The sequence below is a fragment of the Enhydra lutris genome, unplaced genomic scaffold (genome assembly GCF_002288905.1).
Source record: "Enhydra lutris kenyoni isolate GAN:26980312 unplaced genomic scaffold, ASM228890v2 scaffoldscaffold33, whole genome shotgun sequence".
Lineage (NCBI taxonomy): Eukaryota > Metazoa > Chordata > Mammalia > Carnivora > Mustelidae > Enhydra > Enhydra lutris.
Genome location: NW_019154117.1, coordinates 25666751 through 25693299, shown reverse-complemented (window position 1 = coordinate 25693299; position 26549 = coordinate 25666751). Strand labels below are relative to the sequence as shown.

The following is a 26549-nucleotide window of genomic DNA, read 5'->3' as shown; positions in this document are numbered from 1 at the left end:
CTTCTCCTAGCTCTTAGCAGTGTGCCACAACCTCTGGCATGCTTGGCTGGAGATGCACCACTCACTCTAGGCCTCGGCCCTCACAGGGCCTTCTCTCTGTGCATGTCTGTGTCTGTGCCTCAGTTTCCCCTCTTATAAGGACACCAGCCAGACCAGATGAACGCCCACCCTAGTGGCTTCATTGTCCCTTGATGACATCCACGAAGGCTCTATTTTCAAAGAAGGTCACATTCTGGGGGGCTGGGGGTTGGGACTTCAACACATCTCTCTTTTTTTTTTTTAGGGGATGAGTACAGTCCAACCCCTAAGAGGCAGCAGCCCATAGGCTGCTAGCAAAACGTTACAGGATGCCTAGCACAAGTGAGCCTCCGCGAGGGTAATTAGAATCCGCTGATGTTTTTCATTAGCCTCGCTTTCAGGTTCTCCTAGGAAGGAAGGGTTCCTTCTCACACTGTTACATAAACTTTTAAATCCGAGTCTGAAAAACGTCGGGAGAGAAATGCTATGTCGTTCTGTCCTGAAGTCATTTCTCCAGCACTTGGAGATGCGGTGGACCTCTCCTGGAAGACGTGATGTGAAGGTCAGGGGCAAGTGCCCAGACATTTCCTGGTTCTGCCTTGGAACAAAAATTAAACCTCCGAGCTCTACGGTCTTCACCTCCGGGAGAATGTTCTTTCTTGTTAATTTAGGGGAAGCCCTGAAGGGTTTTCACTCTCTCATCTCTCACCTTCCAAATGAAATCCCCTGAGTTAACTGAGGACTTCGTGGAATGCAGAACTGAAGCTGGGAATCCGAAGGGAAAGGGCAACACGATACCCTCCTCCTCGATTTTGTGAACTAGGTGTGAATTTAAGGCCTGCTGTGGACGGGGCCTGAGAACGCCATTCTCTGCTTAGATACTGTGTTGCCCCCAAAGTACCTTATAAATAGCATCCAAGGAGCCCCTAATCTTCACATCTCCTCGGAATTAGCCCTGCCTCCTTTGAATCCAAAACATAAGCTGTATCTGAAAATACATTTTCTGTTTTCGCGTCAGATTCGAGTTCAAGGAACAACTGAAAAGGCATTCTGGGCCTTCTCACAGAACAGCGCGCCTGGCACTCAAAATTCATGGGGGAAGTGATCTTTCACTTTACCCAGAGAGGTGGTGCCGAACGCAGGGAGGAGCCTCCTGAGGGTTTCTAGAACAAAATCCCTATGGGAAGAACCTCACTCAAAGGGTAAAAAAGGTGTTGGGGGCAGGCGTTCTGGGTTTCAGTCTGGGCTCTGTGACTTCAGATGGGTTAAGTTACTCTCAGAGGCAGTTTCTCTGTCTATAAAATGGGGGTAATAATACCTACTGTTCATTATTACTACTGGGGATGAAAGAGAAAAATATGACTTAGGATATGAGCGTCTGACACTAACATTTATATTAATATTCCACGCAGTTGTCCCTGACCTTCACCCCACTTAGTCACAGGCGTCTGGGTGAGGAAAACCCGTGAGCCACTCTCTGTGTCTCTCGTCCAGATGCCAGCTTATGGGGTGGGATTCTGACGTGGCAGGAGGCTACTAACTGTGGTTAAAAAGCAGGGTTTCCCCGAAATGAGAGACATTCCTGAGGCCACAAACCTGGGGAAGAAGTGGGCCCTTATGCCTGGGTGGCTCAGTGGGTTAAAGCCTCTGCCTTTGGCTCGGGTCATGATCCCAGGGTTCTGTGATCGGGCCCCGCATCAGGACTCTCTGCTCAGCAGGGAGCCTGCTTCCCCCTCTCTCTCTGCTTGCCTCTCTGCCTACCTGTGATCTCTGTCTGTCAAATAAATAAATAAAATCTTTTAAAGAAAAAAAAAAAGGAAGTGGGCCCTTAGACACTGAAGTTGGAAGGTGGGTCTGGACACAGAGGAATCTAGAAGTGCCTGAGGGCAGCCAGGGGGACGATGGGAGAAGGTGCATGTTAAGGCGGGAGGCGGGCACAGGAGGAAGTGCTGACCATCCCACCCCAACACCGTCCGCTTACTGTGACGATCTCTCCTGTCAAATAAAGACTTCTTTAACATGGTCCTGTCTCGATAGTGCAACAAGAGATTTTGGAGAAAGTGGTTTCTCGCTTATTTAGTTAAGAGCGTGAGAGAGGTGATGAGAGACAGTCCTCAAGGGAAGTTAGTCTCATGGGCCAAAGCGACCCCCACATCCAGATGCTCCCCCACCCTGCCATGCAGCTCCCTAGAGGCCCAACCTAGCAGGTCTGTGCTTACCCAGGGAGCTGCACATTCTCTTACAGACACCTCTCCATTTGGGCAGAAGAGAACTTTAACTTGGTATTTCTCTCTTTTTTCTTTAAGATTTATTTGTGAGGGGAAGAGAGAAAGAACGGGAGAGTGTGGAGGGGAGAGGCAGAGGGAGAGAGAGAGTCTCAGGTAGACTCTATGCTGAACGCAGAGCCCGACGCAGGCCTTGGTCTCACCCTGAGACCTGGTCAGACCCTGAGATCACCAGCTGAGACAAGGCCAAGAGTAGCACACTCCATCAACTGAGCCACCCAGGCGCCCTTTAACTTGGTCTCTTAAAAATATTATGGAAGAAATACATAAATATATTCTCCTTAAGAAAAATTAGAACAGCCACATATAAAACTCAAGTCTCTTCTGACTATCCCCCTCCTCCCCAGGACAGGCCCCCTTTCTCTCCACCTCCCCCAAAACGTACACTACTATGATATGCTGAGTACTCTTTAGAACCTTCTCTGTATGTTCTGTGAACTACACAGCACTACACGTTAAGTAAGAACATAAATGATATCAGACTAGATGCATGTCATTCCGCAATCTGCTACTTCACTTTGGGGATGCTCATGGGTACTGAGTTCTTGCGTTCTCCTTTTTCGCTGCTGCCCGACAGCCATGGGGATGTCCAGACCCATGTTCACTTAGCCAGTCCCCGACTGCTGGGCTTTTGGTTGTTTCTAATTCTTCACAATCACAAACTACAAGGCAATGCCTTTTCTGGTGTACCTGCCTCCTAAAGATATGAGATTTAAGAGTTTTGCTAGACCCTCAGGTTTGGAATTTTTAGGTCATAGGGATATGCCTTTTTTTTTTTTTTAAGATTTTATTTATTTATTTATTTGAGAGAGAGTGCCGAATTAGAGATAGAGAGTGTGTGCACATGTACAAGAGCGGGCAGTGGGGCGGGGGTGGGGGTTGCACAGAGGGAGAGAGTAAAGCAGATTCCCCACTGAGCAGGGAGCTGGATGTGGGGCTCGATCCCAGGACCCCAGGATCATGACCTGAGCTGAAGGCAGACCCTTAACCGACTGAGCCAACCGGGCGCCCCAGGATATGCTTGTTTTCAGTCTCAGTTAATGCTCCTCCAGCTGTCGCTGGTGAACGTTCTGCGGCTTCACAACCTTGTATGGATGCCATTATTACTTTGGGCCAATCCAACGGCATCAGTGACTCATTGTCGTACCCTACATGTCCCTGCTGCAGGGAGACAGCTGCTCTTTCAGATGAAAAGACTGCTCATTTTTCACGTTCAGCAGCCTTTTTGTATCTGAGTGGGTGTCAACGATCCACACTCTCTCCCCATTTTCCTACTGGCTTGTCAATTGTTCCATCGGCCTCTTGACTCCAAACCTCAACCTCTTCCAGACCCTCAACGTTCTCTCCCTATCTGTCATTTGTCTTCTAACTTTGCTTGAAGTGATGCTTTCAACAAGTTCTAAATTGGGATGTGCTCAAACTTATCGCTCTTTGTCTAAATCAAGATTTTCGAAACCAAATGTGCGGACAATGAAATAGCAGGTGGAGGGATCAGCGGCTGGAGACCCGGGGCGAGTGCTCATCTTTGAGCCATCGCAGACTCTAACAGGGGCTGCCTGTGAGCCCAGAGAGGCAGGTGGCATTTCAAAGGTTTTTCCAGCACCGTCGTTCCTCTGGAAACCTATGCATGTCCCTAGCCTAGGAGCCACCTGAGGGGCAGCATGACACGTCATCCATCCCTGAGGCTGTCGCAGGGGTAAACTGGGGCTCCATGAGTAGCTTATGTGCCTCTCTTCCCCACTCTGCCTGCAGTGACACCACGTTGGAACTGGAAATTGGCCATGGTGGGATCTGTACCATAGAAATGGACAAACATTACAAATTAGAGCGTCCCTGGCCTGGAGAGCCGGAGGTGAGACTTTTTCCCAGCACACCACGGATCTACAGCATCCTAGGCTCTGCCACCCGCCTGCATAAGTATCTTCAGCTGTGAGCTGCTGTTCCCCACGGACGACTCGAGTCAGAAAAGTACTTCTTCCATCGGCCTGAAATCTAGCTCTGGCAACACGGGTCCTGATCCTGCCTTCTAGAACAGGGGTCAACGAACTTTTCCGCCAGAGGCTTTGCGGACTATTTGGTCTCTGTTGCAAATTTTCGACTCTGCTATATAGTCTTCTTGCTGTTTTCTTCAGCCCCTTAAAGTTGTAGAGCCTTTTTTTTTTTTTTTTTCCCCCCTCAGAGCTGTGCTTAAACAGGCAGCAGGCTTTGGCCCACCAGTTGTAGTTTGCCAAGCCCCACTCAGGAACAACACAGTCACAGAACACAAGTCACTCTGTGACCTACACGTCATCGTTCCCAAACCCAAAGATGGGTCCCACACACCCCGTGGGTCTTTTCTTTTCAAGCCCAGAATTCTGTAGTGATTGCTCCTGAAGTTTATTACAAATCCAAGTGTAGTGATTTAGGAATGTTTCTAGAATGTGCTTTCCTGGGTCTCTGTGGCTGTGATGAGGTTGACACATAGGCCCAGTTAAGGGCAGGAAAAAGTACAGAAATCTGGACTGAGGTCAGTCGGGAGCTCTGGCCAACTCAAGAGTGTCACGGAGTCCATAAGAAGAGGAACATGGGGACATGGGAACATGGCTGCAAATTCTTACCAGACCTACTGAGAGCTGGACTTCTCAGTTCAGACCCAAGCAGGCTCTGTGTCTGCTTGACCCAGAGAAGATGAGAGAAGCGATGCCGTGTCAGTCTCAAGACACGGAGAGTTTCCATTTCCTGTCTGGAATACTTGGCCTAGGAGCCCAGCTGCCAGGCTGTGGGTGACCCCGAGAGCACAGTGAGTGGTGCCCGTGGAGCAGAGCCAGCACCCTTGACTGAACTCCCGGCCGACAGCCAGCACCAGCCTGCCACTCGGGGGAGGGAGCAGCTGTGGAAGGGGACCACCCACCGAGCCCCACGCGGTAGCCCAGCTGACGCTCCACCTGTGGGCCGACCTGTGGGCCGACTCGTGCCCACATTGTGGATCCGCCATCAAAACAAACGACGATTGCCATTTTGAGTCGTCATGCTTTGGAGTGGTTTGTTATACAGCACAAGACACCCAGATTGGAGCCTTCAGAACCCTACCTGGGCTTTTGCGAGGATTAAATGACCTGGCATTTATAATGTACTTAGCTCAGCGCCTGGGGCATAAGATGTCTCCCACGAATGGCAACTATTCAGAAAGAATACAGCTGCCTGAGTTCCCTTCCAGGTACAGGGGAAATGATTCACCTCCTTATTTATGGGTTTTGCTTTTCTGGCCAAGCTTTCTAATGAGGCTGATGTTTCTAGTGGCTTCTTCATTAAACAAGATGAAATGAAAAGCACTTAGCAAAGAGCAGGGCGGAAACGTCAAAAATCCTTCTACTCTGGTGTCCAGAAACCTCCAAAGAAGCCCTAACTTGTCTCAAACCTCCACCCCACCCCTCCTCCAGTCCACCATGGAAAATCTGGGCGGCTCTATCTCAATCCCAAACTCTCCAGGAACTACCAATTTTATTTCAGCTCCTTTGTAGCCTGGCAGACACGGGGCCTCCGTGATTCAAGGGGGACAGACGGTTGTCACTGGCAAGAAAGCCTGAAACGGTATCGAATAATAAATGGAGAGCGGATCTATGCATGCTTTTGGAGATATGGACCAAACCATGACTTCTGCCAGCTGAGGCAGGAAAAGGAAGGTTCCAATCTTGTAGAAAGACCCACATTTGGAAATAAGTTTAGATCTCGAAGTTTCCTTGCTTCAAAAATCTGGTCCTCTGCCACCACAAGGGACTAATCCGTGAAGCTGGATCAAAGCACGGCCTCCAAGAGAAAATGCAGATTTCGAAGCAATCACTTTCATTCATTCATTGATGAAAAGCAGCATCATGACTATTTTTTTTAGTACCCGAGACAGAAGCAGAATGCCGGGTTGGTAACGAAGAAATGAATCATGGTTTATCAATACCAGAGGGCAGAGCCAGACCGCATTTCCCAGCTGTGCTCCAGTCCCAGTGCTCCCGACAGGATTACCCACCCCTCGCTTAAATGACGTCATGCTCAAATTCAAGGCTGGAATAATGGAGCCACAGGGTGCTGAAGCAGATTTTCAAACAGGAGGATGTGGTTTGCAGCTAGACAAGGTACTAAACCAAAACACACCCCCCCCCCGAAAAAAAAACCACTGTTTTTTTTTAATTGAATAAGTTTTATGAGGAATACAATGAGACATTTATAAAACAAGCCAAATAACCAAAACCAATTTTGTTGCTCTTCCTCTTTCAGGGAACAGGATCGATTTTGCCTTCTGCCCACCAAGTAGACCAAAATTATTGCAACTGGTAAAAACGTGCTATTGGTTTGGTAGGGTGGTTGGTTAGAGCCAGGTCTCTGGAGAAGAAAACACTGAGGGTTGTTTTTAGGTGATCAGGCAATGGGGTGAATGTCACACCTGTGGCATGTCTCATGTAGGTGGTCATCACTCCTATGGTGAACTCCTGTAGCTCCCTCCTCCCTACTTTTCAAGAGAGATAAGGATCCTGGAGAACATTCCAGAAATGCCACACCAACAATTAAAGTGATTGGAGGCTGACTGTAAAGGTTCTCCTCCCGTCCTTGGGACGTTTGGGGTGGCTAGGGGACGCGGGAACGCTGGGCACACTTGGCTCCAGGGAGAGAGGGATCCCTGGCTGGACCAGTTCAGGCAGGGAGCTCATGGGGCGGGCCACGCATGGCCTTCTGGGTATGGTGTCCCAGAGTTCAGTGGTCAAGCCCGCTGACCTGGGTACCACAAATGGGGTACAAGTGTCAGAGGCGCAGGGGCCCCGGCCCTTGGGGGTCTGGATGGAGCTCCAAGGTGCCTGGCTGGACCTGGAGGGTGGCCATCTCCAGCCACAAATAGCCACGGTTTACCCCGTGCTCCGAACAAATGCCCACGTGCCATGCACACTGGAGTGACCATGACAAGGGAAGAGAAGGGCTGCTGTAGGCAAGACATGGGGACGTGGGTGGGAGACAAAGGGCTGAGAGAGAACCGGTTCCACTTCCAAGGGGTCCACATGGATTTCTTGAGGTAAAGTACTCATATTAAGGGAAATAAACTCAACAACGTGCACCCAGCCTCTTTTTACTTCAATGGCTTCAATCCAAGCTTTGGAGACCCGGAGAAATAATGAGGCCAATCAAAATGGGGGCAAACGGAAAAGCCGGGGCAGCCAGACATCCCCTCAGCCTGGGTCACTGTAACAGGTGCTGGAACAAAAGGCCAGTGGGAAGTAAACCAAGCTGGCACAGCCATGGATGGGGGTTTATGCCAAAACCAATCGGTCCTGTCTAGTTGAAAACAAGGGATGGCTATTATCTAAGGGAAGTGCAGGGACCCAGCTCTCCTCCCACTCCCTGACTGGGTTTATTCTCTCTGACAACCCAGCCCAAAGGCCTCCAGTGAAAGCTGCTAATTGTTGTTAACGACGTGGAAATCCCTGGATGATAGACCACTGGCCCATTGGATGGGGGGCGGGGGTCTGTCAGTCTGAAGGACAATTCTGCCCGCTCTTGAGCCGCCTCCCGAGACGGAGAGCAGCGACTGAAAATGGGCTTAAAGCAGAGTGGTCCTTCTCTAGAGTGCGAGGCTGGATTTGAGAAGGAGGAGGCAGAGTTGGAAGAGGCAGGAAAGGTGAAAGACAGGACATTCACTTGGCAGGTAGAGAGGCTATCAGACCACCTCCTGCCTCAGTTTCCCTACAGGAGCGCTAAAGATTCTAGGCACTGGCAGAAGCCAAGCATCAGGGCAGAGGAGCTGGGGGTTCCTACTGAGCACCTTGGTGAAGGGAAGGGGAGGGGGGAGCCTGAAACCCTGCTCTGCTGGAAGAGGAGGCAGAGAGCACAAAGCCACCCCCAGTTGAGGCCTGTAAAAAAGATGGAGATGAGATCTGGATCTCTCTTTCAAAAGCACCGTCAGCCTGAAGCCATGGCAGGATTTGAGCAAGGTCGGTTCTGTAAGGAATGCTACGCTGGGCAAAGGGGACTTCGGATTGTTCTTTCCTCCCTCCCTCCCTTCCTCTTTCTCTCTCTCTCTCTTCCTTTAGCATAAATGTTGATCGAGTCCCTGCCATGTGATGGGCATTATGACACTAGAGGCCAGTGACAATCAGCTGCTTTCCTTCTAACTGCCCACTCGGACCGTCACTGACGTCCTGCTTCATAATGCCAGGCACACAGCAGGTCCTCGGCTTCCGGCCCTCAGAACCCCACCCACTACCCTTCCAGTCTACTCCTTCTCCATCCCAGGCGCTCAGCTCACACAGATGGCCCCGCCCTCTCAGGCCCAACGTGGCAATCAGGTAGGGTGACAAACTGCCCTGTTCTTAGGAGAGAGGCTATTTTTGGCAGATCACAAATGATGCGGAACTTTCAGCTTCGTTCCCTCTTGTCATCCCCACTGTTCTTACTCTAGAAAGGCCCCCTCATTGCTGTTCATCAGGATCTGCCTGCTGGCCTCCTTAACTAAATTCAGCTTCTACCACTCTTACCAGGCGCAGACTGTGTGCTAGTATCCATGCCCTCTTCTAGAGAGAGGGAGACAGAGGCAGAAAGACAAGTAAGTAAAATGCTGGCATATCCCCCTGAAAAGCTCGTAGTCCCTTGCAGGAGAAATACACATAAACATTTAAAATGTGGTATGGTAAGTGCTAGAATCAACACACTTGTAACAGATGATGAAAACACACAGTAAAGAAACAAATCTAACAAGGGTAGGTGGGTAAGCCAAAGAGAGTGAGGATGATGTGTGAGCTGGGCTTTGAGAGGGGAGTGTGAGTTCTCCAGGTGGCAAGGTTTGGCATATCAGGCAGAGGTGAAACATAAACAATGGATTGGGGGTAAGAACACGGAATAATCTAGTAAAGGCAGGAGCTTCTCTGTGGGTTGAGCATCAGGGGCAGAGGGGAAGGCATGGAGGAGAAACGGCTGGATACAAGGAGGAGGCTGGACATAGATTCATCCTACATATCCTACACCATTCTACGAACCTGGCCTCATTTTATGGGAGGTAGGGAGCCATCAGAGATGTTTTCTAAAGTTTTATTGAGATATAACTCACGTACCATATAACTGACTCTCTAAAAGTGTACAATTCAGTGGTTTTTAGTGTATTCACAGAGTTGTGTAACTACCACCACAATCTAATTTTAGAACATTTTCATCATCTCAAAAGAAACCTTGTGCCCATTAGTAGCCACTCCCATTCCCCGTCACCACTACCCTGTCTGCCCTAGGCAACCAGTACGTTATTTTGTGTCTCTACAGATGTGCCTATTCTGGACATTTGCTATAAATCCAGTCATATGATATATGGTCTTTTGAGACTGGTTTCTTTCACTTAGCAAAACATTTCCAAGTTCACCCGTGTTGTGGCGAGTACTTGGACCTTATTCGTTTTCATGGCCAAATAAGAGTCCATTGTACGAAGAGACCACATTTTGTTTCTCCAGTCATCAGCTGATAGACATTGGGTTGTTTTTACTTTTTGGCTATTGTATTCCAGGTTTTACTCCTCACCCTCTTGAAGACCTCGTCAACAGTGGGTTTCCTGAAGCCCAAGCAAGTAGATCAACAACTCCCGACCGGAAACACGTACATCAAGGGTCAACTAGCTCTTGAGACACCCGTGACCCTTGCCTTACATCATAATGTTCTTCTTGCTCTATCTGGACTCTCACACATCTATTGGACCACAGTCTTCAGTGCTGCATGTGCCAAAGGAGGCCACGTCTTGGCATCAAAGAAATGCACTGAGGGGGACAGATATGCACACAGCTCGAATACCAAAGCTGCCACACCGCCATCCTGCCTCTTGGACTTCCATCATTCCCACAGCTACTCTAGAACTTGTTCGGCCCTCTCCCAGCACCGCGGAAATGCTAAGGAATGAGGGACAAGGACAACATGGCTGCCGAAGAAGCAGAAAGGTCCTCCAAGTCCAAGTTAGCATCCAAAAGTTACGATGTCACTGCTTGGGAATTGAGAGGAGCAAATACACTCTAGAGCCACTCCAGGTTGAGAATCATTGCCCTGGGGGTAGCGGTCAAGGTGACTGGCCGAGCCCTAGATGAGGAGGAGAGTGAGTGGAGCAGGCTTGGAGAACCCTCGGTGCTCCGAGGGGGTCCTCTCTATGTCCTTCACCTCCCCCACGACCTCCAAAGGGGACAGCGTTTAAAAGATGGGCAGTGGGCCTTGGAGGCTAAGTCCTGCAGTGACTTTGCAGAATTTTAGGACTCAGATAAAAAATTTCCTCCCCCAAAAGCTCTGTTTGAGAATCAGAATCCCCCACTTCTGTATCAGACAGAATGGACCCAGCTTCCCCAATCTGCAGGGTGGTGAGGATAATCTGGGTCTGCACCCACGGATTAAACGACGTAACACCAAGCGGGGGTCCCACAGCGGCTGACCCAAAGGGTCAAGTGAAGGGCAGCTTCCCTCTCTTCTCCAAGAAAAGCGTCTCTCGTCCTTCACCTACATCCTCTTTCTCCAGACAGCTTGCAAAGATCCACAACCAAACTGGGAGGACCCTAGGAGAAGTGAACGTTCTATCCCGTTTCCGAAACAATCAATTCTGCTTGAATTTCCCCATCTGAATATCGGGCCAAAAAAGCCACAGACACCTCTGTCACCAAGGGGAAGTCTGGGTCCGGGAGCCCCTTCCTCACAACTAACTTCGTCCGCACAGCAGCCTTCGGGTCACACTGTGGCCACAAATGGGAACCGTGTTGGTTCACGGACTGGAGCGGAAACTGGCGTCTGAGGACGGCACGTGCAAATCCTGACCGCCACGCCACCGGAGCCCTGTGGTCCCTAGTCTGCAGCAGAGTGACTCTGACTGCATTAGAAATAAGTCCCACCCATGCAAAGAAAAGAAGTGTCGCTCAACACCAGAAGGTCGGGTAATATTCGACAAATTAGGAGAAAAAAAAAGCAAATACCAGGTTGTTGTAGAAGTATTCCCCTTTGGTTTTAAGCAACATTTTGCAATGACATGAGGCAGGAAGGAAGCTCTAAGAGGCTCAAGGATGATTGTGAGTGGTTGCTGCTGACCTGCCCCAGACACTGGCCTAAGAGTCCCCATGGGTTCCCGTTTCCAAGCTGAACCTGACCATCATCCCAGAATTCTGAGCGCAGCGTGCCTAGTCATGGGTGTCATATGACTGGCATGGAGGAAAGCCAGGCAGAAGGCTTGGGCTGAGCCTGGGCCACCAAAATGGCAGCCCTTGGCCTGAGAGGGACCCGGGCTCTGGATGCAGAGAGGAAGCCTGTGACCCGTGCCTGGGATGGCCCAAGCCACACAGAAGAAACCAGGCCATGAGGAAGAGGCAACAGGACAAGAGAGGAGATCAGAACGTCTGAAGGGTCAGTGAAGCCACCATTGCACGGAATTTCCCTCTGTTACAGCATCTTGAAGTACTGGTTAGGGGAGTGGGCAACCAAGGCAGAAGAATAATGATTTCAGACCATGGCTTCCAAGAGGAAGGGTGAACAGTTTCCAGGGATCTGGATTACCCCAGAGTGTCATAAAGTAGTCTGTGGTCCCTGGGGAGGGGTCCAGGAATAGCCAGCCAGTCAGCAGAGCGATAGATGTCCATACGGCTGGCTGGCAGGCAGCGGTGCCACCCACTTGCCAGACCACAGCGACCACCGGTCTTTCCTGGAGGTGAGCCAAGATTGCAGCTACCGATCAACTCACGTGCACAGCGCAGAGAACGCCAAGCCAGAGGCTCAGAGAACGAATATTTGATAAAAACAACAGATCTTTGAGCTCAGATGCCACGTGTAGTTTCTCGCATTTCCATTTTCCCAAATTTTATAAGACTGCCCAGCAACCAAATACCCCGCTTACGGGAGTGAAAATGCCCACCGGATTAAGGGCCCTGGCAAGACGTGAGAGCCTAGGGTTGGGGGGAGGGGGACATACACAGGGTTTTGTTTCTCAAGAGAGAGCGCCCGAACGGAAAAGAACCTATTTTATGTGATTTCGTTCTGTTGTGAGAGGTAAGGGAGCTGCCAAGTGCACTTTGGTTCTCTGTTCTTGCCTGACAGCAGATATCCGAGGAGCAAGGGTGCCAAAAACGCAACCCAGCACAGTTCCTGAAATTACCTCTCTGAATAAAACCAAAAGTTCAAAAAGTCAAAAGAGCTGGCGTGAGCTCAGAGAAGTGGGAACAAATGTAGCTGGGGGGAACGGGGGAAAAAAAAGGCGCTGAAGAAATCTGAGTGTGCTTTTGTGTCTCGGAAGGAGCCGGAGAGGAGTGGAGCCAAGAGCCAGGGAGGGGATACGGCTGCGGAAGGGGCGCTGGGAGCCCCCCCAGCATCACAGACACTTTACTTAACCAGCGTCACCTGTGTCCCTACACCTGCATCCTGCTTCATGCAACTTTGCCCCTTTGAAGGTAGCCTGAGAGCACCACTCCTCCAATCACTGCACTTTCTTTTCTTTTTTTTTTTTTAAAGATTTTATTTATTTATTTGACAGAGGGAGAGATCACAAGTAGGCAGAGCAGCAGGCAGAGAGGAGGAAGCAGTCTCCCCACTGAGCAGAGAGCCAGACGTGGGACTCGATCCCAGGACCCTGAGCCGAAGGCAGAGGCTTTACCCACTGAGCCACCCAGGTGCCCCAATCACTGCACTTTCCTCTTGAAAAGCTCCTGTGATTCTAGACCTGATGACGTCCGTGGGGCATGGATTCATCCGCATGTACCGTGCTGATATACGATGGAGAAATTCATCTCGGCTCGCTGACGAAAGAGAGAGGGAGCCAACTTCACCATGATCCTCCCTAAAGTGACCTAAGATCGCACAAATGTTTGAATATCACTCAGAGGTTGTTTGCAATGAGCAAACTGAATTCCAGCAATGATTAACCTGGCCAAAGTCAAAAAGTAAGCTAATAAGGGGACTTGTTATTCCAAAGGTATAGACTTTCAGTTTTGTGAGATGAAAAGGTTCCGGAGATCTCCTGTACAACAGCGTGCAAACCACTAACATCACTGTGCACCACAAAGTGGTTCAGAGGGTCAAGTTCATGTGCATGTTTTTTGTTTTTTTTTTACCACAATAAAAAAAATTTACATTCCTAGATTTAAAAAAATTAATGACAGAATGCATTATTCATTCCATACCCTGGACTTGGCTAAACCACAGTATAATAATTAAACTTTATTTCTGATCACAAAAAGAGAGAGCAAGCAAGCACGCAAACTAGCTAAGAGAAGGGATACTCTGATTTCAAGATCTACTCTAAGGGGCGCCTGGGTGGCTCAGTTGTTAAGCGTCTGCCTTCAGCTCAGGTCGTGAGCCCGGGGTCCTGGGATCGAGCCCCGCGTCGGGCTCCCTGCTCAGTGGGAAGCCTGTTTCTCCCTCTCCCACTCTCCCTGCTTGTGTTATCTTTCTCTCTCTGTCTCTCTCTGTCAAATAAATGAATGAAATCTTAAAAAAAAAAAAAAAATCTGGTCTAAGTTCCAAACAGAGCATATAAGGAGAAAAATGTAAGACTGGAAAACCCAAACCGATTTGATTTCCCCGTCCCAGCCCACAATGCCATTCCTTACATGGCAATGAGAGCATTTTTAATGTCTACATCTTTCCGTGGTGACTTTCAGATAGGTGATTCAGAGCTACAGGGATGACTATCCCAAAGCAGGTGGGGATGATGTGATGTCCACTCCTGCCTCGAGTTAAGACCCTCGCCACCTCTTCTGCCCAGGCCTTCGTAAGATTTACACATCATATCGTGGCTCAGTTGCCTGGTGGAGCCGCCACAATGAGGTGTTTTGTTCCAGTTCTGACCTGCTTTCAGAACTTTAGACTAGCATGTGAGTGGGCTCCTAGTCTAGGAAGTACAGTTCTCTATTCGACTAGCACTTGTGTCTTAGTTTGCTAGGGCTGCCTTAACTCAGGTGGTGATCTCAAGGTCGTGGGATCAAGCCCTGAGTCAGGCTCTGCACTCAGCGGGGACTCTGTTCCAGATTCTCTCTCCCGCTTCCTCCTGCTCTAATACTCTCTCTGTCAAATAAGTAAATAAAATCTTAAAAAAAAAAAAAAAAATGAAAACTCAAGATTGTACTAAAGCCTGTAAATGAAGTTTATAGCAGCTTTATTCATGGTCACCAAATACTAGAAAACAACCCAAAGGTCCTTCAGGGGGTAAGTGGACAAACACCAAACACGCATCTATCACGCAGCAGAATTCTGCGCAGCAATAACAAGGCACAAAACACGCGTGTATAAATCTCAAAAGTAATACGCTGAGTGGAAGCAGCCAGTTTCAAAAGGCTGAATAGCATATCATTCTATTTATAGGACATTTTTGCGAAGACAGAACAGCTTAGCGGTTGCGAGGAGATGGGGGGGCGGAAGGGGTGTGGGGCTAAAAAGGGAATGAGACAGGGGAAGGGGGGGGGGGACTATTCTGAATCCTGATTTAAACGTGTGTTGACGTCCTAAGACTTGCACACCCCTCCTCCCGCATCAGATTAACTATATGATCTTTTTAAAAATTGGAAAAATCCAGTGGTTAAAAAAAGTAATTGTATGTCACCCAATTGATGCACAGGACAGAGGGACCCAAGGGGAAATGTCTATGGAGTATGGGGTCAGGCATCAGCAGCTGAGACCAGAATGTGCCGGGCAAAGGGGAGCCAGAAGGGCAGGAAGGCACAGGCATCCCCATACGGCTCGGGGTACAAAGAGGATAAGCGACATTCCTGAGTCACTGGGCACAACCTAATAATTCTCTGAAAAGGCAAAACAGCTGTGATCTGTAACATTTCTTCCCCAAGATTTTTGTATTCATGGCCTCTGAAAACAGCCTTAAGAGAGGAAATGCAGGCTTACAGAGACGGTAAAGGATTGGCCTGGATTTTGATCTCGCTTCTGTCTGGTTCAGGAGTTGCCACAGAAAGCAAAGATTACACTATGAACGTCTCTTTCCGCAGCTGTACCCAGGCAAGCCCCTTAATCCCCTGTGCTCTTAAAGCCTGGCTCTTCCTTTAAAGCAGGGGTTCTCCATGGGGAGAAGGGGGGTGTTTTGCCCCCAGAGGACACGTGGCCTTGTCTAGAGACAGTTTTAGTTGTCATAGCCCGTGGGAAGGGTGCTACCAGCATCTAGTGGGTAGAAGCCAGAGATGCTGCTAAACATCGTACAAGGCCTGGGATGGCCCCTGAACAAAGACAAACCCAGCCCCCAGTGTCTCTGCGGCAGAGGTGGAGAACCTGTTGGCTTAAAAGCGAGGAAGAAAACATGTCCATGAATCCCACACTGTGCTAGGGATCGTCCAATTCTCAACTCACTTATTTCCTCAAGACCCTGTGGGGGTAGCTACTAGTAACCCCAATTTATAATGGAGCAAGCTGCTGCTCAGACCCATAAAAACCAGTACCCACATCCCAGTGACAGACAGGAAGCTGCAGGAACCCCCAGGTCCCTGTGAGGGCAAAGCCCAGGGTGCCCGCAGTGTGGGGCCCCCAGGGCTAGGCTGGGTCCTCTACAAACCCCTCCTTCACTTCCTTACATCCCATTTGGCCTCTAAAATCACCTCCTAACTGTAAGAGATCTGCAAACATGGGGGGCTGTTTGGTTGGCAGAGGTGCAGTTCTGAATTCCAGGGCCCCAGCAAACAAACTTCAGAGCCACCCAGGACTGGCGTGTCACCCTGGCTTCCTGGGCTCCTCCCATGATTCCTGCCCTCAAGGCCCGGATGCCTCCCCTCCCTCCCAACAGCCCAGAGGCATTCCCAGCCAGGTGCTCCTGGGGGACATCCTCTCCTCCCTCTCTCTTCAAGATGGGTGGGGCACTGAGGCAGGGGCCTGGGGACAGAGAGACACATCACTGAGAAAGGCACGATAGTCCGTCACCCACAACCACATCCAACAGGCAGGGCCTGACCGAGAAAATAAGCGGAAAGCTTTGAAAACAAGTCCTATAGTCACCTCTGAGGGATGCTGGTTCAGTTTTACCCCCTCCTGTAACTCGTGTTGACAGTCCCAACAGCTGGGAATGGAGGTGGGGGGTTAGCTGGAGGGGGTAGGAAGAGAAGTAGAAACCCCGAAGGAAGGCAGAGGAACAGTGCAAGTAGAAAAGGAACATGAGCTTAAAGTTGACCAGACAGTTCAGGAGTCAGATGATGTCATGACAAAGGAAGAGGAGCCCCAGGATTTGGGGACCCTCTTGCAAGTCGGGTGGGACTGCATTCATGGAACCACTCCTTAGCATCATTCTAGATAACCACAGACGGGTCTCCGTGCAGGCGGTACAGGGTTGTTCTCGAATTTGACAAAGCAGAGTACATTCCTGACAAGGCTCGGGGCGGGACCCCAAGGAGTCCCACTGCAGGGCAGCCGTGGGCGGACCTCAACCACCCTGACCCCCACCCTGGGCCTCCCAGGCCCCGCCACAGCCACGCAGACCCTACTCACAGCTCTAAGATCAGGATGACGTCTGTCTTGTTCTCGTAAACCTCATGTAGGGTGATGATGTTGGGGTGCTGGATCTCCTTCAGGATGCTGACCTCCCGCTCGATGTCCTCGCGGCTCACGCCCCGCCGGCTGGACTTCGTCCTCCTTTTCTTGATAAACTTGGCGGCATACTGTACACCGGTGCTTTTCTCCCGGCATTTCTTCACGACTGCGAACTGCCCACTGTAGACAGAGGATGAGCGGTTACAGGTCAGTCACACATTTCTTTATTTGCTCCCTACAAAGCCTGGATTTGAGTACGGATGGGGCAGGGCACGAGCAAGGAGGGGCCGTGTAATGGTGAGTAAGAAAGTCCATGGGGTGGGAAATTAACAGATTAAGCAGGGTTACTTCTCATGACATTTCCGTTTCATTAAACCTGCTTCTTTAAGAACAATGTTGCAAGTGATACAAAATCTCTTGTCTTGAAGAATATTCCATGGAATGGATAAAGATGCCTCCACTTCTGTGATTCCTTCCTCCCTCCCCTTGCAGACTCCGGGATAGCAGCAAGGAGCTTCCCAACCTCCCGACCTCCCTCTGACAAGCCTTTCTCCCATTTGTCCAGGGAAGACAAGGGATCAAGATGGGCGAACTTAAAGAAAAATACACAGAGCCCTGCTTTCGACGACATATTTCTAGCCCCGATACTTATCAATTGAAACATTCAGAATTAAAAAAAAAAAAAAGCTATATATTCTGTTCACACCTCAGAGATTAGATCAGCCACATACACCAGACATCTGTTGGTGGCAGCTTCTCCAGCATTACCTGCCTCTCTCCTTTCTAGGGATCCTACAGCCCTGAGGAAGCTGACTCCACCCCCACCTAGAGATATGCATCAGGTGACCTAGGCTAAGCCAGTCAGTATACTGTATCTTCCTGGTTCCAGGGACAGACACATGACCAAAGTAAGACCTTTTGGAGAATGCAGAGACCAAGACCTTTTCTAAGACTCTTCTTTCTTCTGGATGTGAACACTTAACTCCATGACCCCAGTGGCTGCTTCCAGTCATCCCGGGATGAGGGGGAGGTTCACTCTTGGTTTAAAGCCAACCATTCCAGAGGCGGAGCCAATAGAAGAAGAGAAACCAGATTTGGGGTAACACTGTGAAATGGCTGGATCAACCCTAGCCTGAAAGCCATCTGCCTTTGGGTTTTTCAGCAACAGAAGCCAATAAAGTCCCTTTACTGCTAAAGCCAGTTGGATATGTGCTTTCAGTTTCTTGCAGAGGAAAACATCCTATACATCCTAAGCCATGGCATATAACCAGAGCCTCCTACCTATGTATATAAAAGAATATAATAACAGAATTTAACACAAAATAATAAAATAAATACATAAGCAGGGAAAGCCTTGAAAGGCAAGTAAGCTACCCTGAAAGTAAGGGAAACAATACAAAAGGACCCTTCCTGTATCAATGCTGGCACCTCGCTTCTTCCCCAGAGGCACCCATCACAGGATCTGTATATTTCTTGGCAGGTGCTAGAGAACAGCTATACAGAGAATTATCACAGTTATTTTTAGCTAGCTTTATTCTCCCATGAAGACAAAAGGGGGAGAGAAAATCAGATGAACAGTACCTGTTCAATGTTAAAGAAGGGATACTTTAATACACTACTCATTTACTTTAGCAGCAGAGGTCAGTGAAGAAAAACCCAGAGTACAGGATTATTTCTTTAGCACTGCCAAATTTTTGCATGACAGGCTATTAAGACTCTCTTTCTCCCTGCAGCAGAATAGCAGAGAGGCTGAAGATAAATCACACCAGAACGCTAGCACCAACTGCCTGTGAACTCACGACCTTAAAGAGCCAGGGGATCTGTTAGGACTTTATTACATTTTCCATTTTTTTCTGAAGAGCAAAGAACTGGGCTTATTTCTCTCTTGGAGGGTGGAGGTGGGCGGCAGAGATGGGGCTGGTGGGGGAAGAAAACAGCCTGACTATGGAACAAAGTGACCTACTACTTGGCAGTGTCTCGTGAAGCGGTGCTTATATTCCCACTTGTCAGAAAGAGAGCATCAGGTCCCAGCTGAGAGCTCCAAAGGTGTCCAAGGACATGGGGTGGGGTAGTGCACTGATCCATGCACACTTGTCACGCAAGCACTGTGACTTTTCTCAGGGGCTATAAAGATTCAAGGCAGATTCAGTGGTTTGAATTATGTTGCTTTAAACACTAAAACCGAAAAACCAGAAAGAGATGGGAGGAATGTAAATGGAAGCCTAAGTTCAAAGACTATCCCAAGTTGTTTTTCCTGCCAAATGTTCCACATGACCTTTCCCCTTTTAGTTATGGGAGTGAAAGCATCAAGGCCCCCCTACCCTAGCGCTGGGCTGGGGAGGGGGGCACTGTATACCCTGTGCGCCAAGGCCAGGAGTGTGTGCACAGGTCCAAGCTGATGGCATTGCCCACATCTGCATCGAAACATCCGGAACCCACTACTTCACTGGTCAATTGACCTCACTCACACTTCCGGGTCCCCCTGAGGGGAAAGCAGGCAGGGAGAAGGGGCTGCAGGTGGGATGGGAGCACCCCAACCCCCCCGGGCCAAGAGAAGATGTGATTCTAATGTCCACGGCTGCAGCTAATGTCCCGACTAACCTTGGTTGCAGATGGTCGAGAAGATGTAGACTAATTTCGAGGACCATTTTTCTAGACCCATCTCAATGCTACCTCTTTAAAGACACCTTTCCGAGTTATCTCTGCCTACCCAACGTCTGCACCACCTCCTTGCTCCGACCAGTGCCGTCTCCTGCACCTGAGCCCACAGGGCCCCTCGGAGATTTTTCTGCCTGCTTCTCGCCCACTTCCACTCCTACCAAGACTGCAGCTCCACAGAGGACAGAGGCCTGGCAGGCAGATCTCTCATCCCCTGAGGCACAGGATGCAGGGCTCCTCTGGGAGCTCATGCATGATGCTCTTGACTCCTGAATCCTTAAAACCAGAGGTGTTACCTGAAGACACTTCCCTGTAGTTCAGTAGCTCTGCGTGGGGTTGCACACTCAGGCTGCCTCTCTGAGCTGGTGTCCCGCCTCTTGTTAGCTATGTAACAGAGGGTTTACATCCCCCTTGACCACTCTCTGCCTCAGTTTCCTTATCTGCCAATTGGGCAGAGTAATAGTGCTTGCCTGGGAGGGTTTGTGGGGTGGAAAGGAAGGATTAAATGAGCTAATAATATATGGAAAGTGATTAGAACGGCACCTAGCAGTATTATGTCTTCAATGACTATTCACCGTTATTAATCTCCAGCACCTGGAGCCACTGCCAGGAGCTTAGGTCTATGGTTCGAAGCTCGAAGTGCTTTCAAAGTATCAGCCTCTCAGAACTGCCAGGGGAAAAAAAAGCCCAAAGAAGAAAAAAGCCACAACAGGGTTGTCGCGTGTTTAAGGGTAAAACTCAAGCCGACCCTGGCCTTAGGCTTCGGCCTTCAAACACGACATCCCTGCCCTCATACCCTGCCAAGGGAGAGCTGCTGCCCCCAGCAGATGGGGAAACTGAGGCACAACTGAGCCCAGGGTGGGCAGAGGCCCACGTGAGGCTATGGGGCCTTGGTGTGCACCCGGTAACTCGTGCCGGGATTTTCCCAGCCGTCTCTGCGGGCAGGCAGCGAACCGAAGGCAGACTCCTCAGAGAAGAAATTCCTTTCTAAACACAGTAATTTGCTTTGTGAGGCCTAATTTGAGCTGCACTGGTGGTTAATTGCTGCTCCCATGCTTTCCTTCCTGAGCAGCTGGCCTTGGCCCCCCAGCTCCCTCACACCCACTTTGGGGGGACAGTTCCTCTTCCCTGATCCCCCTCCCCCAATAATAACAACTGAAAAAAATTTTTTGTTTAGGCTTTTTTGGGCAAGAGCTTCCAAATCATGGGATCCCAGAGAAACAAGATACAGCTGCCAGGGTAAGCTCTGGGCAAGGAGGAACGTAAATTCACACAGAGAAGCAAGGCCACCACCGCCACACATGGCGGGAAGGGGACTGCCTGGGCTCCAGCCTCCCTCCTGTGATGGAACCAGAGGCTCCCCACTGATGCACACCCCCATGGACAGCTGCAGCGGTCGTCCACGGATGGGGCAATGCAGCCGTCCCTGGAAAACAGAAACTGACTGGATACCAGCACATTTGATGTGACAAAACAGAATACAGGGGATCCTCACTTTCTGCAAGAGCTGTATGTGCCAATTCACCTACTTGCTACATTGTACTTGTGAGTTCAAAGTCATCATTGGCAGTGCTGTCACGGTCAAAGATCTGAGTCACCAGAGTGCCCAGCTGAGGTGGGTCAAGGCGACACTCTGCCTTCTAGGTCAGCTTTGGTATAGTGAACAAATGTCTGTGTTTTTTTTTTTTTTTTTAAGATTTTATTTACTTGTCAGAGAGAGAGATCACAAGTAGGCAGAGAGGTAGGCAGAGAGAGGGGGAAGGAGGCTCCCTGCTGAGCAGAGAGCCCAATGGGGGCTCGATCCCAAGACCCTGAGATCATGATCTGAGCCGAAGGCAGAAGCTTAACCCACTTAGCCACCCAGGTGCCCCAAAAGATGTCCTCTTAAGAGTCTATTTAGTGCCAGGCTTTTTCATTTTGGCTATTTGTTGGTGATTTCCCTATTTAAAATCACCCCCAAAATGGGAAGTCCAGGGCTCATAAGACGGAGGCCGTGACGGACTTGTGGAGGACACATGGCATGGGTGGGTCAGCTTTGTTCAGGCAGGGGTGTCAGTGATGCTGGCCGTGAGCCCAGTGTTAAGGAATCAACGATGTGTGTAATGGAAGGCCCTTTAAACAAACACACATGAAACAAGGTTATGCCTGCATCCGATGATGGAAATGTTACAAATGGAGGCTCACAGAAACGTGACCCTGTATTTTCTCTAGAACAAATGGTCCGGTATTCGCTAACTCAGTGTCTGCAGTGAAGTCACGGAACATAACTATAGCCCCAATAATGAGAATCGATTATATGTTGCTTTTTAAAAATGTACTCACGTTTTGTGTCACCTAATAAAAGACAGAACACTTTGTTGGACTAGGTACAGCTAGCCAAATTCATTTTGACACAGAAACTTTCCATTAAATGTAACAAACACGTATTGACCACTAGTGGCCAGATCCATACAAAGCTGATGAGACACATCCCATTTTAAAGAGTTTTGTACTACAAAAACTTGTTGATTTAAAAAGAATCATAAATTTTATCAAAAAAAAAAAAAAAAGAAAGAAAACTTTGGATAAAAGGAGCAAAACTTCATAAAGAACAACCTGCCACCTAGTGTCTTTGTCTAAGTCACTGACCTCATCAGAGCACCCTGTAGTCACTCAATGAACTGTACCCAGAATTCTACGCAAGGAGTTTAACATATTACTTTATTCATTATCACAACTCTACAACATTCACACTATGCACTCTTCCATCAATGAGAAAAACCAAACCTTAGAGAGATTTTTTTCTAGTAGCCTGAACTCTTCCCTGCAAGGAAGCCCCACACTTGATATGTGAATCCCGAATACATTTGCCTCCAATGCTCTATTCGTCGAACCCCATTGCTGTCCCGGGCTTATGTCCATTTTGTTGGAAATATAAGCGACGCCCCTGTGAAGTTACAGATGGGTCTAGGAATCATTCCAGGGAATATGCAGGGGAGGCACAGAGAGGAGGGCGGTGGTTGAATACGGTTGGGCAGGGTTGCCTTCTCCCTGCTGCAAACTCATGAAGTGTTTTAACTAATTAAAGCCGCTGTGTTACCATGCTCTGACGTTCTCTGCAGTAAAGAGTAAGTCATGTTTGTGTGTCACTTCAGAAGCACTTACTAACAATTAGAAAGAGCCACAAAAGATTCTCAAGGTCAGCGCACAAGGGTGGCAAGCACACATTTGTGAAGCGTGTGGGCTTTTACAGGTCCATTATATTTCATGACGCATTACAAGTAAAGCTGTTGGACTCTGTTTAATCCAGTTGGGTTTTATTTTCAAATTCATTTATTTGTGGGAGTTTTGCTCACTTGGGGAAAGATGGGAAAAAAGATGGGATAAACGTGCAATGTCAGAGGGGTCGCATTCAGAGGGAGGAATCGGGCTGAACGTGACAATATATTGTACCTTTGCACTGGCACCTAACCTAGGGGCTAACATTTTCGTTGCTGACCTTGACCTAGAAACCACATTGCAACAAGATCCCACAAGGGAAGGTGGGTACCAACTCAAAACAAAGGGGCTAAAACAGTACATCATTTTTTCCCCCCTGATTTTAAATATGTCTCTATCCCAGCACATTTAAGTCAAAAAATTATTTATGGGGGGGCGCCTGGGTGGCTCAGTGGGTTGAGCCTCTGCCTTCGGCTCGGGTCATGATCTCAGGGTCCTGGGATCGAGCCCCGCATCGGGCTCTCTGCTCGGCAGGGAGCCTGCTTCCTCCTCTCTCTGCCTGCCTCTCTGCCTACTTGTGATCTCTCTCTCTCTGTCAAATAAATAAATAAAATCTTTAAAAAAAATTATTTATGGTAACAATTTATTGTTATGAGTTCCCTGTATTAATGCTGGAAACAGATCTGGCTTCGATCAAAAAAATGATAAGCTCCAACTCTCCCCTCGTCTCAAGGCTTTGCAGTAAGGTTTCTAATTAAAGCAAAATAATTTCTACTTTTGAATTCATGCTATCAACCCGCAGCACAATATGAGGGCTGGTTCGTGGGCCATTTATTCTTGAAGAGCTGCGCTGAAAGAGTGTCAGTGGCCTGAATCCTACCTGGACACTGGAATTACAGGTCTTCAATAAGAAATGAGGTGACAGGGGCGCCTGGGTGGCTCAGTGGCTTAAAGCCTCTGCCTTCGGCTCAGGTCATGATACTGGAGTCCTGGGATCGAGCCCCACGTCAGGCTCTCTGCTCGGCGGGGAGCCTGCTTCCTCCTCCTCTCTCTCTCTCTCTCTGCCTGCCTCTCTGCCTACTTGTGATCTTTGTCAAATAAATAAGTAAAATCTTAAAAAAAAAAAAAAAAGAAAAAGAAAAAGAAAAGGAAATGAGGTGACAAAAGCGGTTTTCCAAGAATGAGTTCACATTGACCGCAGGGGGAAAGACCCCAAAGGGTTTGCAGGCTAATGGGAGAGACAAGCACATAACACCAGAGTATGGGAAGGGCCACACAAAGGACGTGGCCACTGTGAAGCTCCAGGGGAGAGCATGAGGTCAGGGGACCCAGGCTGTACCCTGAGGGTTAAGCCTCAGCCTGGAGGACAAAGTGTGTGGAAGAACGGTGTCCAGGAGGAGAGAGCGGATGCTGAGCTGGAGAGGCATGAAAGGGCCTGGTCCGTATTTCCAAGAGGAGAGGGAGCGGTGGTGAAGCGCGAGTGCAGCCCCACAAACAGGGCCCTGCCCACTATGAAGCGGTGCCAACCCCAACTTGGCCAACAATGCCAGAATGCAGTGACCTGTCTGAGCCTCAGTTTCCCCATCTGTGTGAGGGTGATGCCAACATGAGATGAGGCCAGGCACGTGAGCTGGGTTCTCTAAGCATATTGAGCTCATGTAGCTATCTCAGCTCGGTAGTTCTCCAAGAAGCCCAGAGGACAGTGTTTCTGTGGCTGAAAAGTGGCACCAAATTTCTCCTTGGCATTTTTCTAGGCAACAACTATGAAATCTCAGTATTAAATCTCTATGCTTTTCTTCCCTCCATTAGGACTAAATTATTTTTGACGAAACCTATCTGATGTGTTCCCCCCAAAACCTTATTGTTTCACTTAGATGCTGAAGTTTTAGTCTGAGGCTAAGTTAGAGGAAGCTGTCCTTTGCAAAGATGGCCTCAGTCACGTCTTTCAGGTCAAGGCTCTCCCGCAGTGTGACCTCGTCTCTCCCACCCTGACGTGGACTCTCATCCTGGTCTCCTGGAATCTGAGACTTGTTTGACCAATAGAATGTGGCAAAAGTGATTCTGGGACTTCTGCCTGGTTCTTAGGGCACACATTCTTGGGTGTTCCCTCTTGGAACCCCACCACCATCCTGGGAGAAGCCCAGCGTGGAGGTGTCCCCATCCACAGCTCCCTCCGAGCGGACAGCAGATTTAAGGTTGGCCAGGAAAGTGGACATTAACATCTGGCCCATCAAGTCTTCAGATGGCTCCAGCCCCAGCCAACACGTAGTGCCCCCAGACGGGGGTCTCAGCAACCACTGCGGGGGGAGGAGAGTCTGCAGGAACCCAGAAGAGCATGAGAGAGCATGGTCAACTGCTGCTTTTCCCTTCCCCGTTTTGGGCTGGTTTGTCACACAGCCATGGACAGGTGGAACAGCCACGAAAATATCTGGGACAATGGGTTTGACCCATGACCTGGGAAGCTGTGTAGGGGAAGGAGTCGGTACCGAGGATGAGAGGCCAGCAGGTGACCAGGGACAGAGCTCGGCATGATGGGAGGGAGCAAGAATGCCCAGACCATCTTGAACACAGCACCCACCCCCACCCCCGAGCCTGCATCCGCATGTGGGGCTCATGTTTCAGGTCTGGCAGCCGTTCCCTATCCTTCAAGGAAAGCTCTGCATCAGTTAGGAAGGATCTCTGTGTCAGAACCCAAAACCAACCACAAACCCCAGAGGCTCTCGCTGAAATGCCTTCACAGATCCCTGGTGCAGCGGGGCTTGCCGCTCGTCTCCAGTTCACCTTCTCCGGTTTCTGTGGGGGAGCAGGACCCCACCCGGAAACCCAACACCCACTCCCAGCAAGCTTCCGTGAACGCGCTGCCGCCTAACCCTCACTCAGACTGGTCCACGCGCCCGGGACCCAGTGGAAGCCTCCCCTTCCGTCCTCAGCCAACAGCGCACGGAATTCGGCAGACGACGGAGGCGAACCCGTCCAGGGACTGGGAACTTCAGCACCAAGTTCAATCCCCTTGGAAGGCTTCTCTGGTTCAGCCCACACTCCCAACTGCCCCTCTCTGCCCTTTGAGAAGCTTCACATGACAGGAGGGCAAAACACCTTTTACAAAAACACCAAAGCCAGTGATGATGAGGAGGATGACTGAAAACACACAACCCTACAGAAATTATTAAACTGCTACCAAGACTCAATCAAAATGGCACAGGGTCAGGGCACCTGGGTGGCTCAGCTGCTTAAGCGTCTGGCTCTTGATTTCAACTCAGGTCATGATCTCAGGGTCATGAGATCGAGCCCTGCGTCAGGTTCCACACTGGGCTTGGAGCCTACTTAAGATTCTCTCTCTCCTTCTGCCCCTTCCCCAACAAGTAGAAATAAATTAAAAAAAATGGCCCCTGATCTGAAGAAGAATTGTGTCCCCCTACCCCATAAGAAAGCAGCACAGGTTGCCAGGGTACGGACAGCGAGAGGCAGGGTTTACCAAGGGCATAAACACCAGCCTGTCACCCCAGGAACCAGAACAACACACGGGAGTCAGGACTGGGTTGCCAAAGGGGAAGTGCTGCGCCAGGGCGGCTGGGAGACGCTGGAGCAGCATGCTGAGCAGAAGGACTGGGCGGAGAGTGGACCCCTTGGGCAGAGCAGCCTCTGGGAGGGCGGGACTGCCCAGAGAAGTCCACACCCAGCAGAAGAGAGCAAAAGCCAGGACCCAAGGCAAGAGTGGGCAAGGATCTGGGTTCCGGCACAGGTGTGGTGTTGCCAGTGGGTCAAAGAATCAAATACATAAGCATCGGGCAGCTCGGGCAGCTCATTATAATTAAAGAATAAGCAAACCCCAGCAGGCAAGGACTCAGAAGAAAGGGCAATTAGAAAGGTAACAGTGCATGCCTCTGCTCACTCCACTTGTCCCTGGGATCACTCTTTGGA

At 49.6% G+C, this 26549-nt stretch overlaps 1 protein-coding gene across 3 annotated transcripts in view; it reads right to left on the bottom strand.

Moving 5' to 3' along the window:
* The window catches only part of LOC111153491 (death associated protein kinase 1), a 171679-nt gene that overhangs the window by 60655 nt on the left and 84475 nt on the right, over positions 1 to 26549 (bottom strand). For all 3 annotated transcript variants that reach the window (XM_022512540.1, XM_022512541.1, XM_022512543.1), the window contains one exon: positions 16731 to 16952. In XM_022512540.1, coding sequence (XP_022368248.1) covers positions 16731 to 16952 — 222 coding nt within the window. The remainder of the gene's footprint in view (positions 1 to 16730; positions 16953 to 26549) is intronic.